The sequence below is a fragment of the Clinocottus analis genome, unplaced genomic scaffold (genome assembly GCF_023055335.1).
Source record: "Clinocottus analis isolate CAN_PGR_092001 unplaced genomic scaffold, fCliAna1.0.p SCAF_23, whole genome shotgun sequence".
Classification (NCBI taxonomy): Eukaryota; Metazoa; Chordata; class Actinopteri; order Perciformes; family Cottidae; genus Clinocottus; species Clinocottus analis.
The window spans coordinates 5,110,871-5,129,975 of record NW_027175965.1 but is presented as its reverse complement, the minus strand read 5'-3'; the positions used below and the strand labels follow the sequence as shown (position 1 = coordinate 5,129,975).

The 19,105-nt window shown below is 39.9% G+C and overlaps 1 protein-coding gene across 5 annotated transcripts in view; it reads left to right on the top strand.

The window, feature by feature from the left end:
- LOC137793409 (discs large homolog 1-like protein) overlaps nt 1-19,105 on the top strand; it is a 91,026-nt gene that overhangs the window by 50,836 nt on the left and 21,085 nt on the right. For all 5 annotated transcript variants that reach the window (XM_068589537.1, XM_068589530.1, XM_068589533.1 and 2 more), the window contains 9 exons: nt 690-743; nt 3,649-3,699; nt 5,130-5,254; nt 5,843-6,012; nt 6,423-6,559; nt 7,210-7,354; nt 8,571-8,703; nt 10,554-10,710; nt 11,377-11,479. In XM_068589537.1, coding sequence (XP_068445638.1) covers nt 690-743; nt 3,649-3,699; nt 5,130-5,254; nt 5,843-6,012; nt 6,423-6,559; nt 7,210-7,354; nt 8,571-8,703; nt 10,554-10,710; nt 11,377-11,479 — 1,075 coding nt within the window. The remainder of the gene's footprint in view (nt 1-689; nt 744-3,648; nt 3,700-5,129; nt 5,255-5,842; nt 6,013-6,422; nt 6,560-7,209; nt 7,355-8,570; nt 8,704-10,553; nt 10,711-11,376; nt 11,480-19,105) is intronic.

Genomic DNA, 19,105 nt, shown 5'->3' with positions numbered 1-19,105 from the left:
TTCTTAGGTGGTGGGAGGTTTAGCATTTGTTGTGCTCACGTAGGAAGCAAGAGGAAAGACAATGTTAATCATTTTTAACCCCAAGCTGTCCAGGCCTGGACGCTAGAAGGAGGCCAGGGAGTAAGAAGAGACTCAACTGAGAGAAGGAGAGTAGACAGAACATTGGAGATTGCAAATGTTTGGTATTTCATTTTGGAATTGATCAAATCAGATTGATCTGAGCTGTACATTTAATTCAGGACATGTGATTGGAATTCAATACAACAGAGAGAATACTGTTTAGCAGAGTACAACACAGGCCATAAGCATGCAATTGAAATGTAAAAGTAGTACTCGGGTTTGTGGCGCTGCACTGAATTGCGACAGTGCGAGTACTTAAAGGCACGGCGCCAACTTTATCAAACAGTCTGTTGCGTTACAGTGCGTTTTTTTTAGTGTGGTACTTTGATATTGTCCAAAATAAGGGCTGTGCAGTATGTCATGTGGTGGATGCTGTCGCTCCGTGGTGGTAATCTGTAGCAGATGTACTCAACATGCTGTACCAAAACATGAGACGAGTAAGTCAATATCAGATCTGGGTGTGTTTTTTGTGTGTTTCTTCCAGTTAACAGCATCTTGGTGAAGCACTGTATGTCTTCGGCTCTGTCACAATATCAAGAGTGTAATCCCTTCGCTGTTCTCTCTTGCAGGCCAACCCCCCTCCAGTGGTGGTCAACACCGACAGCGTCGACACCCCCCCATACGTGAGTACTGGTTCACATATGTTGTCTGTGAAATGTTAAGCTCCACCCAACTGAGGATTTTGCACCACGGTGGTTTGATATGATGTCAGTCCTTATGTGTCACATTCATCTGTATCTTTTGGCAGAAATGGAATATCATATTAATACGGATATATTGTATTCAGTATATAAGAATCGTTCTGTGTTTGTTAGATTAGAACGAGTCGTACAGATCAACAAAAGGATCGGGTCTTTGCTGCCTTGTTGCTCCCTCATGTTTCTACAGTGAACCAAACCTTTAGCGTCTTCACGTCGTGCCCTGCGGTTCTCCTGCAACACGCGTGGCACACAGGAGAAGTTTCACTTGCTTGTAATCTGCAACATCACTCCTCGATATTTGCAAACATACTTCGCCTTTTGAAGATTTCTTATTAAAAAAGCCAAATATAGTTAGAACACAGACATTCAAGAGAATAATTAAATGACGTATCAGTTGTGGTACAAACATCAGTTGTGTTTGTACCACGGACACCAGTTTTTGAGTGTCAGTGAATGGTGTTTGTTGATGAATTTGGATATTGTATAATAGAACATTGAGATTTCTTATGCATCAACGTAAAATTCAACACCCAACCGTAGTAAATGTTTGTTTGAGGTCGACCTCTGGTGAGATGTTGTGGTGGTCACGATGAGGATGCCTCTTGTTTTAGAATATAATAGTTCATTTGATTACTTCAACTTCCCTTTAGGAAAAAACACGTTTGTACTCTTGATTGCACCGCCAATTAAAATGTTTAATTCTTATTTTAATTTTTTAATTTTCATTCCATATTGTCAATACTAACAAACACTATGATCAGCAGAGGCATATGGGAGAAAAATAAAGCCGTCCAATCAGACCAATCACGGGTGGCTTTAATATTACTCTCATATGTCGCTACATTTTTGAGGATGAGCTCCAAAATACAAAACAGCCATGCCAGGCATGGCCTCAAACAGAAGCATTTATGACAGTTTAGTGTTGCCACTAATACATTTTTATTGATCCAATCTATTCTTGCAAGACGTGTAGCTATATTTCTAATCGAGCTTACATATGACATACGTAAGTAGCATCTACTTGTTATTGTATAACTTTTTGAATAGTTACATCAACTTGCTTTCTCTGTAAAAAGACAAGATAAATAAAATATAAATGTCATACAAACGGTTATTTTACAGAGGATAGCACTTTACGGAACTTCTACTCTCAATGTTTGGTAACTTCAATATTTCTCCACAATAAATAAATGCTTAATAGTTATAGCAGCGTCCTGGATTTAGATAGAAAGCTGTGTTCAGAATTACATGGATCCAGATGTCATTTTACTAGCCAGCTGCCACAGAGCATCAGTGTCTGTCATTGTTAGATAAGTTTGTAATTACTTTGAATTCCTCCCTGCTGAACTATCTAGGATATAAGAGAAAGGCAAAATGATTTCTTTCTTGTAGAATTCTCTTTATATGTCACTGACATGATAGTTGAACGTTGTCTTCTTCCAAAGAAGTGGAATTAATATTTGTAATATATACAAATACATACATATGTATTTTGAATGTATTAAGGTGACAAAGGTGCGATATTGACTCTTTATATATTGACTTTCTAAAACAGGAAAATACATTTAAAAAGTCCACGAACGAGGCTATTTCTGCTTACTGTGCTTATAAAAGTAAAAGATATATATATATATATATATATATATATATATATATATATATATATATATATATATATATATATAATATTCTTACCATACTTTCTTAAACTCTGTTCAACAAGAAACATCCCAATTATGTTTTACAGGTATTGGAACCTTAAGAATCGGAGAAAGCTATTATTGTCCTTAATTGTTTTCCAAAATAATCCAATCTTTTGTGTTGGTTCTAAATTCATGTGACCTTTAATCAGGTGTCCATCCAGTCTGAATATAGTAGTGCAATATGAACACACATTGACAACAGACACACTGCACATTGTGGCTGATGGAAGATTGTGCCCCTCTGTTTGAAATGACAGAAATTCAAAATCTAAACTAATCTGGCTGCACAGAGACACAGATTACAGCCAAGGGGATTACATGGGCCATTGGGATGCCACTCGACCACTGTGTGCGCGCGCGTGTGTGTGTGTGTGTGTGTGTGTGTGTGTGTGTATGTGTGTGTGTGTGTGTGTGCGTATGTGCGTATGTGCATGTGGCTATAGCAGGAACAAGACACTCATCTCCCAGTTTAAAGAGACTGGAACACAAAATATATAATAGTCTGCTCAGATGGGATTTATTTCTGCGCGCTGCTCATTCAGTTGTGGTATCTGGATGTTAATATGTTTTATAGTTCAGGCAGTCCTGATTGGCTCGTGGGTAATTCAGCAGGGACGTTCTTAAATATGACGTCAGGGGGTACATCATCATTAATACGCATTACCAGTTTAATCTTTTGGGATTCATGCGTCATTCATAAATTATCCAATGTCTAATTTGTCTTTTCTATAATTCTGATGTTTGTTGCCATTTGTATTTATGGATAATAATCCGCTCATATTTTGTTTTAGAACTGGAAAGGAACATTCTTCCAACTGCTGAACTGATAGGTGTTGAAAAGTGGCATGTTTCGTGTCACGGAATATTTAATGCACCTGCATGTGGTGCAGAGAGAGATAGTGAGTTATTTGATGATGCTGCGATAAACATGAAGGCTTTTATGCAGCTTGCGAGGGCGTTGTACCTGCTAAGAGCAACTGGCCTGACAGAAAGAAATATTGCTGATTGTAAACGTGAAAAGCTTTACGATACAATCTAATGAGCTTTTTAGTGTCCATTACAGGAAAAAGGTTTTCCGTATTTACTCACTGTTGACTCGCTTGTTTTTTCTTCCTCTCTGACAGGTCAATGGAACAGAAGCAGACTATGAATATGAGGAAATCACGCTGGAGCGGGTAAAGACTAACATGCAATGAAACACACCTCTAAAGTGCATGCTTATTTGATCAACTCTAATATAATCAGTTATTAAAACAACCCCCCGAGGGACAGTAACTCCATCTGCTCGGATTGACCCCTGTCCTCCATATTTACACAAAAAATATCCTCAGTGCTGTCCAGAGGAGAAATTATGTTTCGTGCCTATTTACAATACAGAGAATCCTGTTTTCAGACAAAAACATGCAAAGATTGAACTTATTTCTTCTGTGATATTCAATCATGTTACAGAAAAAGTTTGTTGTGAGAACATATTATTGTAAGTCCAACTAAAACAAGAGCTAATTGTCATTTTGGCAACTATGGTCAATGCATATTTAATTTAAATATATGTATCTAGTGTACCAATAGGTTTTCAGTAAATACTAAATCTTGCAACGTTGGACATAACTTTGTTTATATTTTTTATCTGCTCTTATAAAACATGACATACTTATTAAATTTGAAATATATAAATGAAATAATAAATTATACTATCAATTTAACCTATAGTATACAAAGTATCTCAAATTAACTGACTTTTGTCAAACTACAACATATTCATTTCTACCTTTACTTAAATCATCTGAGTTCTTCTTCCACTGTCAAAAAGTTACTTTTGATCTTCTTATGTTTCCTTATTTAAAAAGAAATATCTTAATGCTATTCACAAGAGAGTATAATGTCAAATTCAATAAAATCATTTAAAGCCAAAGGATACAAAACACACATTTATAATACCAGAAACATCATAGTCATAACACTGTTATCTGCTCCATGTCAGCCGTCCTCCCATGTCTGTCTCTCCTCTCCTTCATCTCATCATTCTTCTTCCTTCGCTTGGTCCCACAACTGTCCGGCTCTGCTGACCTTATTTCCTCGTCCTCTCTGTTCCTCGTCCATCCTTCCCTACATTCTTTTCCTCGTCCTCGTGCTCCCTCACTCATTATATTCCCCTTTGCCTCGCCCCTGAGGCTCTGTCTCTCTCTCTCTCTCTTTCTCTCTCTCTCTCCATCTCTCTCCCTCTATTCTCCTGTGACCTGGTTCTGTCTGCTTGACTGGATCTGCTTTACGGATACTATGGACATACACGCAAACACAGGCACAGAGATTTCCCGAGCTTTCAGTGACAGCCTTTACTTTGTGTCTGTTTCACTCACCAGGTAGTGTCTCCAACTGACAGAGGCTATCTATTACATGCAATTTGGCATTAAGCAATATCTGGAGAGGGGTTAACTTGACTATTTTTTTGACTTGATGGATAGATGATGAGTCCTTTGCAGGGCAGATACATTTGTCATTAAAGCTTATGGCATTAGAAATGATTTTTCGAAACCAGTACGTATGCTTAAATGTTGTTTCCCTTTTCTTGTATTCAAACACACTCTCTGTTTGTGTACATGTGTAGGGTAACTCAGGTCTGGGTTTCAGTATCGCGGGAGGGACTGATAACCCTCATATCGGAGAAGACCCCTCTATCTTCATCACCAAGATTATACCTGGAGGGGCCGCTGCCCAGAATGGACGACTCAGGTACACACACGCACACACACACTGAGCTTACTGTGATTTTAACCTGAACCAAGTCTAAGAATTCAAATGTTAACCTTGTTGGGACCAGCTTTTAGTCGCCAGATAGGAGATAAATCCTCACAATATAAAGGTGTCTTCTTCACAATGCAAGTACAGCTTTACTGGTCACAGCTGCTTTGTGTTGACTGTAACACTTGTAAACTGAATCCATCATTTAAATGTAATCTGACAAGTCAAATTGGATGGTCAATAAGTCATTATTAAAGCTTCAACCCTGAAAGCCGTATTCAAAGTACAGCAGCTTGTTCAAGCGTGTAGTTTCACAGTGATCAACCTTGTGACATATGACGTTATAACAGTCGTCAAGTAGTCAAACGCAACCCAACAAGCTCAGTCGTCAATTGGGAAGGGCACTGAATGGAAAGCATCTTCACAGGAAACATATCAAAACATTTCAGAGGAAAATTAAATGCAGTTTTGCTGACCTAACCAGATAACTGTCTCCCAACCAGACACGTCTAACATCTGAGTCCAGGATGTGCATCATTTGTCGTCACTGTAAACTCCTTATGTGACTTTGCCGTGCAGGGTGAATGACTGCATAGTGCGGGTAAATGATACAGACGTCAGGGACGTGACCCACAGCGGGGCTGTGGAGGCGCTGAAAGAGGCCGGAGGTCTGGTGCGACTATGCATCCGACGCAGGAAGAGCCTCACAGAGAGAATCATGGATATCAAGCTGATCAAAGGGCCCAAAGGTGAGAAAACACGGGTCTGAATGTCGTAAAACAGACTTGTTTAGTGAAGTTGTTTGAGGGCGTTGACATGCTTTTCCTGATCCTCTACTTACTGCCTGCACGAGAAAGAAACGAGACGTCAACTGGTGCCGGACAGTGATAGAGTATGATGCTGAAAGTATGACAGAGTGGGGAAAGCTACGGAATATATGAAAGCTTGTAGTTTACCGAGTTGAATTGACTACCCTGTAATTGAAGTGTTTCAAAACAATATATCTAAATGTCAGAACGGGTAAAAAATTTTTTAAAAAAAGGGCCCACGGATGTAAAAATGCAGCACTGCAGCAAATACAAATATATAACAATGTGAACATCCACAGGAAACCCAGTAGTTATATACAAACATATGACCCGTTGATGTTTCCTCTCAGGTTTAGGATTCAGCATAGCAGGTGGACTTGGAAACCAACATGTCCCGGGAGACAACGGTATATACGTGACCAAGGTCATCGAGGGAGGGGCTGCACACAAGGATGGACGGCTGCAGATAGGGGACAAGCTTATGGCTGTAAGAATCTCCTTTTTATTACCCTTTGTTGCATTTAGTGTTTTCTTATTATCATGAAAATGTTATCAAGTCAAGTACTTAGATGGTAGTTGATTGAAGTAAAACAGAAGAAGTTTGCATGAACAACTTTCAGGATAGAATATTTATTCAGGTTGATTAGACCCATGTAGCTAATACCACCAAATTCTGCATGCCATGAAATGCTTTTACTGAATTCATGTCAGAAATGTCCTTCAGAATGCCATATAGGAGTATTTTCTCGGAATAAAACCATACATATGACTTGTCTTTGTTTCCAATGTTAATTTAGAATTGAACAAAAATGAGGCTTGTGCCCCTCTGTTTATTATTCCTTACATGTTACCTATACTGGATTTGTATATTCTAAAACTAAATTAGGTATAATTTAATTCCTGATTGTATCAGATTGTTACACTGCTGCATGGTAAAGGTGCTGTAATCCAGCTGCAGACCCCTTCAGCATAAAAATACAAAGAAGATAATTAAAGTAATATATTTGAGGAGTCCCTCGGTGCACAACTGCATGATATCATCCACACTGTATGATTGCTTAGCTGTCCGGTATGGACATAACGTTGTCTACATGTTGTCTGCATGTTAATGCATATCTGGACGTCACGTGTCTCCAGGTGAACGCCTCCTGTTTGGATGAGGTGACTCATGAAGATGCAGTGGCCGCCCTGAAGTCCACTCCTGATGTTGTTTACCTCCGCGTGGCCAAACACACCTCTCTTTTTATCAATGACAACTTCCCTCCGCCCGACGTCACTAATTGTAAGTGATAATATCAATAACACACATGCACCTCTCGGTACAAGACTCATCCATGATGCAATGATTAACACGGGTTTGAGGGATCCTGCATCAGGCTGCGGAGACTTTTATTCACAACACCAGACACAACTTGCAGTGAAACGATGCTCTAGTGATTGTAGCACACATCGTTGCATCCAAGAGACATTTTAGGCTCCAGATGGTGTCGAACTATAAAGAACAGCGAGGAAAAAAAGCTGTTGGTAGAGATTTTTTTTTCTTTGGATGGGGTTTGAATAAGAGCACACATCTACTCTCCGACTTTTCTGCAGAGACTGTTACTAGAAGTGCAGATTTCCAGACCAGCATCATCAGAAGCAACCAGTCAGTGCAGCATGTTCAGTAGCTGTTGAGGTACAAGTAAAGGGGGATATAGAGTGAATTTGTCATTTATTTTGCTTTTTAATGAAAGATACCACTACGTGGATGAGGAGCAGCTCAAAAATGATGTCATCATGTTATTGTCGTCAGCATATGAGTGAGGGTAAAAGATGTAGACTTTTCAACATTTCCCTCGCTGTGAGGTACTTGTCATGATAACATGTGTTACCCTCAGGGAAGAGTTTAACACACCTTGCTAAAGATTTTGACTTGAGAGCTGAGTGTCACAAGGAGCTAGAGCCCTAAAGATGTATTACTCCACACAAATTAAACATTTTTCCTCGTGGTTGAGTCTATAAACATAACAGTCCTGAAGTTAGCTGAAAGAGTTTGAATTATAATGTTGTTTGTTGAAGGTACATCCTAAACAAAAGACTCTGATCTTAATGTGCATTGCGAAAATATAAAATACTTCCAGTACTACCGACTTCAGTTGGTCTGAAACATCAAATGTTCCGGTTTAAATATAATGATGTCATCACCCAGACAACGTTATATAATAGTCTGATAGTCAGACTGGTTGAATTTGATCCACTGGATTACAGCCAGTTGTCACCTCTCCAAATCAGCATTTTATCAAACAACATGTTGTTCATCACCGCTCTGAGTCTCACACATTACCAAACATTGTATATCACACCACTGTCTCTCAACATATCTGCAGTACATTGCATTAGGAACCATCCTAAGAGAACATGATGGGACACATTCAGCCTTTAAGAAGACAACAACGGGATGATGTTTTATGTTTGACCATATGGTGAAAGAGAAAAATATTGTCTGTGTGCTCCTCCAGCGTACTCCCCTCATCCAGACAACCATATAAGCCCCTACATGAGCGGCAGCCAGTCTGTAAGCCCCGCCCCCTTGACCACGCCCAGATACTCACCGCTGCCCAGGGCCATGACTGGAGAGGACGACGTCCCCAGGTGAGACTTCACACAAAAAACACCCGCCCATCTTTCAACAAGGTACAAACTAAATGTGTTTCTCTGATCGCCACTCAACCTCAAAACTCAGGTTCTCCAAAAATAACCGAATACCATCCTGTGTGGTGGAAAAGCATGCTTATATAGCAACATAATATGTAGACATTGAGACATTTTATGGTTTTGAAAATATGAGTTAACTTCCCCAAAGATTAATTGATGAGGTATGAATGGATATGAACATTTCTAATGGAGATGTACGTGCAACAGCAGCTACGTATTTAGAAACTGTTCAAGTCATTTAGGTCAGAACCACATAGTTATTTGTTTGAACAATGACATAAATGTCTCACTTTTTATTGCAAAAACTGTCAACCCAAAAAAATGCATATATATGAAGTACATTTAAACAACTTCACTCTTAAAGGATAATGTAAATCGAGCTGTTTTGTTTTCACAGGATGTTCGCTTGCTCTTCTTTTTTCTCCTGTCTTTTACTGCTTGTCTCACGTCCCCCTCTGAGGATTTAAATGGTCCTCAAAGAGGAACACCAGATTAGGAAACGAAGTCCCTCGAGAGCCCAAAATACACTGAGTGACCTCTGTCCCGGCTGCTCGCTCTGCTGCTGTGTGTGTGTGTGTGTGCTTGGCAGTAAAAGGCAGATGGCAGTGCACATTTTTTGCCGTGTAAACTCAGGTCACATGTGTAGACACACACACATACACACAAACACACACGCAGATACACTCAGTGCTGCTCTACTGTCTTTAATCCATTTTAATGGACGGATTACAGCCTATCACAGCCCACCTCGTCATTCAACTGGCGTCACTGTGGTTACGAGAATATTACTCATTTCATCATAACCCTCTGGGCCAATCAGTTGGCTTTAGTTATAACAAATCTGATAAGCCTCAAACCGACTGCAGGGTGGTCATTTCGACGTCTGCCCATTCTTTCTGTGACTGTGTTTGTTGCTCTCTCTCTTTCATCTTTTCCTCTTTTGCCCTCTGATTAGTTTTCTCATGCAAACGCTAATAAATATCCACTTTAAAAACATCCGCTTCTCTCTTAACAGGAGATTTCAGGTGAGAGGTGTCAGGATTTATTCACGTGTGGTTTTGTGCTGCCGAGCCAACCAATTCAACTTTTCCAGAACGACCTTAACTCTTATCTGTCGAAACCAATTCCCACTGCTCACACTTTACCGAATGTAATATCTATTAAGGGCTTTTATTATGGAAGGTAGCATGAGATCAGGGATTGCTGTGAATAAAAAAATGGGTCCCCAGCACAACATCATGAATGCAACTGATAGTGCTGTAACACAGAATATGTATCACGAAGAAAGTGTGCTTGATGTGGATCTGTCAGGTCTTGTGCATCCCTCATTGGACCTGCTTATCCGACAGCCGCCGCCAAGAGGCATTCATGTTATGTTGATTTACTAAAGAATCAAACCAGTTACAGGTACAACATGAGTTAGAAGAGTAACGGTGGTGGTGGAACAAAACAGAGACAGTGCAATACTGACATCTGCTGGTCATGATGGGGAATGATCATCATTTTAAATACTCTTTTCTCCCAATGAGACGTACCATCTATCACTAAGCAATAGGCTTGTCACACAGATATTATACATGTATAAATCATTAGAATATATGCCGTTAAATACAGTTATTTCACTTAGTTTGTCACTGGGTCTTAACGCTGTGGTTACGACACATCAGCGAAACTTTAAGCAGCAAAAAAGCAACTGTTGCTCTTTAAGTTGTCACTGATGATCAAATACATTAAGATGACTGGATGCCATCATCACAGGGTGTGTGTTTAATTTGTGTTTCTTCTAGGGACCCCCGGCGGGTGGTGCTACAGCGAGGATCTACGGGTCTTGGTTTCAACATTGTTGGAGGGGAAGATGGAGAGGGAATCTTCATCTCTTTCATTCTCGCCGGAGGTCCAGCCGATCTCTGTGGGGAGCTACGAAAGGGAGACCGCATCCTGTCGGTATGCGCTGAGACTATTACAAACAATACACACAGATGTATAATGCAAGCGCTGCCGTCATTATTAATAACTTAAATCCTACCATGATTACTGTGTAGGTTGTATCAGGTTATCAGGGGAGTCATCCTGTTTGTTTATGTTCCTCTAAAACCTTTATTTCCTCTGTACATTATTGATGTGGAGTCAGTACTCACAATAACTGAAATTTCTGCTGAAGCTGAATTGGATCTAATGCATCAGTTTCTATTCTCTAATGATGTTTCATGTCACTGACAGTATTTTATTTGCACATCAGCAGTGACTACTAACAGCTGATGTGTGTGTTGAAGCTGTTTTTTGTGTTCCTCTAAGGTGAAATATGGCTTTAATTTTCCTCAAACAGGATTTACTCCTCAGACTCTGGAGACCACGATAATCCCTACGGAATGACTGTGACTGTATTAGGATGAAAGTACTTACATAGAATGAGTTTAAGCATTGAACAAGCCTTCACAAAGTACACACCTACTACACATGCACACGTTCACGTGACTGGTCACCTGTGAGTTACAAAGATGCACAGTGTTCTCCATGCTGGGCTGTTGTGACTATACTTGTATTACTATTGATCCGAGGCATGAGCTCTAAGGTGTGTGTGTGTGTGTGTGTGCGTGTGTGTGTGTCTAGGTGAACGGCGTGGACCTGTCCAGTGCAACACATGAGCAGGCAGCCGCGGCTCTGAAGAATGCAGGACAGACCGTGACCATCGTAGCGCAGTACAGACCGGAGGGTGAGTACCGGTACTGCTTGAAGATGAAGTGCATTGGCATCCATCTCATGTACAGATTAATGCACGAGAAAATGGAAATGGGATTGCTACAGAAAGGAACAAAAATGATCTTCTCCCTCCTCCTCCTGGTAGTTCACCACAGACACAAGGCAATTAATGTAATGCTGCCACGCGCAGTAATGTGGGTGAAAAAAAAGGAATAATAAAGCCAACATGATTCATTTGAGATGTGAAGCAGTACCATGACACACAGGGTGTTTTGTTTTTTAACGAGTAATTCTTTTCATCATGTTATTTTCTGGTTAAATATTCAGAATAGTTGCTGAACAATAATTAATGGCAACAAGACATTTTCTTTGTCTTTGCTCTACCGTTTGTGCAACATATGCACACACACGTACACGCACACATACACCCACACACACACACACACACACACACACACACACACGTTGAGTGAGATTTCCCAACAAGCACCATCCTGTGTCTACTGGGAATGACTGAGACGACTGTAACCTTGGAAACCAGGTTACAGCTGCTGATTGGCTCGGCTAATGGGACGGTGTCACGGACTGGGACCTGAGAGTGTAACACATAGACAACACACATGTACACAGTTACACGGCATCAGGTCTCCTGGTCCCTTTCTGGTACCCACCATGCATTATTAAGTCACAGAGGAGCTCCTTGGAGGTGTTGTTATCGGCAAGACCCGAGTATAATACAGACCGTATGGATTATTTATCTTAAGAGGCCAGTTGATGAGTTACAAGTTTTGAAGGGTTCATCCAAAGCACTGGCTTGATTTAAAAGTGAACCCACCAGCAGTATCTAGGTATTATTTGTTTGTCTATATCAGTGGTTCTGAACCTTTTTTCAGTGATGCAAAATATTTCTTTAACCAAGTACCCTCTGATCAGCGCAAAATAAAAATAAATTTTACAAAAATGCAATATACGGCGCTGTAGCATCAGAGTCTGAGTCCATGTAGGATATATACATTTACGTTTATGAACATACACTTATATTTTAATGAATGTTATAAATAACTGTTTTTAAAGGATTTTTTAATGAAAGTTGTTTCTAAATATATATTTTTTAATCTCGTGTACTCCCTGGAGTGCCTCCACGTCCCCTCATTTGAGAACCGCTGTTCTAAAGACTAGTGAAAGAGGAGAAGAGGGAAGTTAAACTGCGAAGAAGAATCAGAAAGCAGCTGAAGTGAATGTGAGGGGCGTGTCCACGTCAACAATAAGACTTTTATTGTGTGAAATTGGGGGAAAACTAGAAGATTTAAGGGAACACAGTGTAGGGGTTTAAGCTAAGATATCATAAGCTAAGATATGGTGCATATGGAGCTCAGATATGAATCCAAATGAATGTTAGTCCCCATAGAAAAGGGCACAATTCATTAGGATGTGGAAGGCACAGTAAGAACACAATGTTCCAGGAGCTACAGTATGCAAATGTATGGACGCTTATAGAAACAGCATAGGGGTATAATCCATACATCATGCTGACAACAGTGATGGATGGATTATGAATTCTAAAAGGCCGTACTAGCAGGATAAATTAATTATGAATTCTAACTTAATAAGAGGAAGTGTGTTGAAATAAAGGTCCTCAATGAGTTCATTTTCAATATGTGATGATTCAGGTGAAAGTAATAAGGCATGGCAAGGCAAGTGTATTTGTGTAGCCCATTTCAACAACAAGGCGATTCAAAGTGCTCACGCCATTAAAAGCATCAAAACATAATGCAGATTTAAAAACAGTTAAGACTCACGGTGCTGCGAACAAGTGAGGAGATCCATCTTGTAGCTTTCAAACAGTAGTTCCCAAATTATTTAATCATAATCTGTGACAAATATCTACAACGTGTTAATAAAAGCTCTTTATTATTCTAAACAGTAATGTCAGCGCTTTGCAGTGTAAACTACTCTTACATTATAGATATGGTGGGAATGCATTCAACCACATATGTTAGATGTTATTTTGGAGATATAATATTTGAATATTCAAAGACGTTGTTTCTGAACTGCTGAGCTGAAGATGCTGAGATGAGATACTGGCCTTTTAGTCACTGATTACTGGGATAGTTTTGTGTTTTTATCAAGTACAATCCGAGTGTTGTGACTTATTAAAAGGCTTTTCAAAGCTTCTCTTATGTCTAAATTTAACCTCAGACAAGGAGGACCTAAGTGCATGAGATACTAATCTGGATAGACATCTGAAAACTCTCTTCATAGTGGCAACTGCTAACATCAGTGCTTTTCTGAGGAGTTTGTTAGTGTCCACTCCAGAGTGTTGGGTCAGATCAGCACCATGGACAGCACCCTACAATCTTAAAAGTATACATCACCAGTACAGAGAGAGACCTTAGAGTATCACTGCAGGGAGGCTTCAAAGATGGCCACCCGGAAATCTTGTGTAATGATCCCTCCTTCCAATCAACATGTTCAATAATTGTGTGTTTGATTTATTATTAAAAGGAAGAACAGCCTTTGGGGAAATCTCAGAAATGCTCCTTTTTCGTCCCAGCTGGCTGGAGGACCTTGTCTGTGTTTGTTGACCTTTGGTAGGGAATTGAAAGACAAAGTAAACAACTTGTGCTGTATTAAATGTCACGGGTAGACACCAGACAGGTAGTTTTATTTACCAGCATGTAAACAGACTTCATATGGTGTTGAATGTGCTGCAGATGAGGAGCTAATAAGCTAGCAAGCCTTTGTTTGTGTTTGTTAATTAAATAAAGAGACTTAAGTAGGAAAAACATTCTGCCTCATGTACAAAATCTAACGTTAATCAATGCATAGATTTTAGCTGCATGGAGTTCTCCATACATAGAAAGGTAATTTATATTCTGAGGAACTAACAAAACAGTTCCGCCAGAAGTTACAAGTACTTGTAAAGCGAGGATTGTTTTGAACGCACTGGACCTGTGGATCAATATCAAGGAAGTGGACTGAGCTATTGAAATAGATTTTAAATGTTTATTTGGATTGAAAACTGTATTGCCACAACTCTTGCTCTCCATTAGAAGCCTCTGCAAAGAAGCAAACCTTTCAAAGATGTTGTTTAAACTCATGCATCAGTTTGATTTTTAGAAAGTTTAAAGAAAACGTTTCTTTTAAGTCCTGCAGATGCTCGACAAAATCAAAGTGTGACAATGATTTGATGGTGTGTTGCTTTGGCTAGGTCCAGCTCTGTTTGGGCGTAGTTTGGTGTTATTTTGGTAATCTCATATTGACAACAGACAGAAGGTATCAGAGGTGGTCCAGCTGGCCTCTCTAAGATCCGACTGTGCCGTAGCCTGCTTTTAAAGTTCAGGATTTTTTCTGCTCAACAGTCAAAAAACTATATCTGCGCTTCAGCATTTCAGGATTTTGCTCACATGCTGGTTCTCAAAAAGGATACATTAGGCTAGGAGTGTGTGTGTGTGTAGTGTGTGTGCGTGTGTGCGTTTGTGTGTGTGTCGTGACTCTCATTAGTGACTGTTGAATGAACTCTGTATCAAACCTTCTGTCCACGCTGGGCTTTGGTCAGCACTGTGTGTGTGTGTGTGTGTGTGTGTCTGTGTGTGTGTGTGTGTGTGTGTGTGTGTGTGTGTGCGTGTGTGTATGTGTGTGCATCCTAGGCCCATGTTTGTCCCGCTCCCGTGGTGATAGCATGTGGTGACCAGCAGTGCCCCCTCTGTTTCACACGCACACTTCCTGCCAATGAGAGAGGAGTTCAAAATTACCTCCGCCAGGAGAGAAAAAGTGTCTCTCTCACTGAGTGTGTGTGTGTGTGTGTGTGTGTGTGTGTGTGGGCCTCCCCCTGTTATTTATATTAAATAGGGAACCCGATGTACTCAAACACAACACAGCTCTGCGTGAGTGGGTGTGCTAAATTGGGCAGTTGATTTAGGCTGATGCAGCGGATATAGATTTGTGTGTATTTGAAGTACAGCAGATGCAGAGTGTTTGTCTGTGAAAGTCCTGCCAACATCACACATCACGTTTCAGGCTATTTTAAGACAATTTTTCTATATCAGACCTATGGCTCCAAAACGTGATGTCCACAAATTCATATGCACTCAGCCAGGCAACTCTGTTTGACTGGATCTTTTCCCCAAATCTCCATCTGCAGTTTTATTTTGGAAGACTTTATTTGGTACAGAATTAACTTTACTTGAATTGTGGTGAATTAGGAGCAATTCATTAAAGCACACTAAATTGACAGATTTCATTTTCTTACATATTAATAAACAGATAATCATGAAAAAAGACTTCTTTGACATTATCTCCTTAACTTTAGTTAACCCACTGTTCTGATTTCAAGTGCAACATTCTTACAGTAGAAGGTTTTAATTTGCCAGGTGAGCAGCATTTGGGAAAAGTTTTGAGTGAGTGGAGACAACTAATCTCAAACTAAATAATTATCCCAGAGATCTTGTCATTATTTTCCATGCATTATTGTTCCATGTCAAAAGCTGGCGCCCACATTACCCACAGTGCAACCCAGACTCTGACATTTCGGGCAAGGCATTCAGAAGGCTTATGCTAGCAGCTGCCAATGTAGCCGCGAGCCGCTAGCCTCAAGCGGTGATGGCGAGTGGTCTCCAGACTTGTAGTCTTCAGTCACAAATTACACTGACTCAAGCGACATCACCTGAGGCAATTCATGTGATTCAGGACAGCTCCCCCTGAAGCCTCTAAAGGCTTTTTTCAAAATCTAAAATAGGACACATGATTTAAAGACATCATCAGTGGGTGACGCAAAAGAGCTAAAATGTGTAAGAATTTGTAAAAAAAAAAAAAAAAGTAGAGGAGCTAATGAAATGTCAGTTCCACATTAATGTATGGAATATGTTTTACTCACAAGCTAAAATGTTTGTTTGTAAAAAAGCGAACTGTGTTGTTTGTTCACTTTCAAACAACAAAGCTTTTCTTCACATACAGCCATTCATAAAAAGTGAGACGAATATTGTTTGGATAGATAAATTAAAATGACTTTAAATTAATTTCTCATCCAAGAGTGAATCCAAAATAGACGCCACTCTGGTTGCTTTGTTTCTGGAGTGTTAAAGCTTCAATTCCCCGTTCACGTTCACTGCATCCAATCAAAAACAATTATTGTTGTTTAAAAAAAAAAAAAAAAATGTCGCAGTATTGACCATGATCTCCTCCTGTGCCAAAAGTTTCCTGATGTGGGACTGGTAATGCCTGCAGGTTTGACAGCAGTATGAGTCACCAGGATTACACACAACCTTCACAGACACACACTGTAACACACACACACACACACACACACACACACACACACACACACTGTACACAGAGGCGGCGGTGTCTGTCAGTGGTAACAGTAATACTGAGGTGATGCAGAGAGGATTATCTGCACTTCGGTTAGCCTGCTTATTACACTTTGTGTGTGTGCGTGTGTGTGCGTGTGTGTGTGTCTACCAGTTGTTAAGTAGAAGATTAGCAGCAGCTCTTTCTTGGAGCTTTCAGACACAAAGTTGTGGGAATAGTATCTGCTGAATACAGTCAGTAGGCTGCTTTGCTTTCTTTTCCTGAGACACTTTATCTTTCTGTTCCTTCATTTTTTCTAAATTTCTTTCCACTTCTTCGTGCCTCTTCTTCCTCGCCACCTGTCAGTGCCCCCGCGCCTCTCCAGTGGTACTGGTGTCTGTGGTAATGGTCATAATTTGGGGAATTGGAGACATCACTTGTAACAGGAAAGGGACTGATTTGAGATTTGCAGCGTCAGTTTTGGCATTTAAACTTGAATTGAGCACAATTTTATATATATATATATATATATATATATATATATATATATATATATATATATATATATATATATATTTCTTATTTTCCCTTTTCTGGTCTCTTTTTGTCTCCTCTTGTCTCCTCTGCAATCCGATCCGGTAATCAATATCAATATGGATTACAGTACTTTATTGTATCAATTATAGATGAGTCTCCTCCAGCAAAGCTATTTTTAGAGCCAGAGCCTCCTATTGATTCTAGTCCACTTCAACAACAGACTACCAAGCGGTGGATATGTGTATCGGGACGTCTCAGTAAAGCATTAGTGTCTTGTAGTCTGATATGCACATCTACTTAGTGATTAAAAACTAAGTTAAGCTCACATAATGTCTTGGAAATTCAGATGATTACATTTAATCATCACCTTGCAACAATTACATTTTTGCACCAGCAACAGTAAAATGATTTAAAAAAAAACAGGAAACATACAAAGTATTCGAAAAAAATACTTAAGTTGTCCTTTCCCGCAAGTGTTACTCACCAATATCGTCCTCATAAAACATCTGTCTGTATACAGATGTTTTATGAGCAAATATATCTTCAAGACATTGTGAATGTTTTGAATATTTAAAATGGTCACCGACTTGTCGTCGTTGCTTTCCCCGCCTTTGTAAACACTTGTTTGCACGTCATCGCCACCAACTGTCCATCAGTGGAATAGCGTAAAATCAGCGGCAGTTATCAGACGCATGACACAGACACAAGGGAACCCACGCAGGGAAACATTGCTCAAGAGCACTGCCAGTGGTCAATAACTCCAAAGGCTTCCTTTAAATGTCACGCAATGCAAATTACATTTGTTAAAATAGTGACGACATGAAAAAAGACATAAAAAGCCATGCTCTTTCCTGCAGCTTATCTACATTACGTCCATGTTTCTACAAAAAGGCCCTGATTCAATATTAAAAAAGGGTGATCTGAAAGGAAAATATTGGTGCAATGCAAACTAAAGATGAGAACCGGCCGTCTCCAGTGGGTTTCTGTTAGCACTGAAGCTGCACAATGCAGAAAAGATCTCTGCCAGCTGCTGAATGGAGAAACAATGCTCCTCTAGGGAGGAGAGGAGAGAGGAGACGAGAGGAGAGGAGAGGAGAGGAGAGGAAAGGAGAGGAGAGGTAAATGAAGAAAGGAGAGTATATGAGCCCCAAAGTCATTAGTCTCTGTCGTCACCCCTCCCCCACCGCTTCCTCTCCTCCTCCTATCTTTTCCCTTTTCTGTTTCTCTCTCCATTATGTCTTGTTTTCCCCCTGTCTCTCGTTTGCTCTCCGTCTCTGTGTCTCTCTCTCTCTCTTGCTCCTAATCTGATAATGCTGCAATGAGGTGATGTGCGCTGACAGAAACAGTCAGATGTTGATCACGTGAAACTTCATGTGTGGCAATTTCAATGTGTTTAACTGGATTAACTCGTGGGGAGCCTGACGTCCAGAGAAAGAGATGGAAATTGATGTTTGTTTGAAGGGACAATTGAAGCCCACGGCATGACTTACTGATTTTGACTTTTTCAAATACAAGGTTTTTTTTTATACCTTTTGAAATCCTTTGAAAAAAAAAGAACCAGATTCCAGACAGAGAAGGAAAGAAAAAAGTCTTGAAAAGTAGCTTCACAGAAAGCGGAGATGGGGAGCGAATGAGAGACAGATGGAGACAGACAGACATAAATCATGCATAGCAGAGAGACTTTAAGTCCTTCTACTCGTGGCGGCAGATTCTGTCTTTTTTTTAAATTATTTTTGCTGCTTTTATATAAAAGGAATGGAAAATCAATTTAAGAAATATGAATTGAACTTTTAATTAAACGACCCAAAAATCA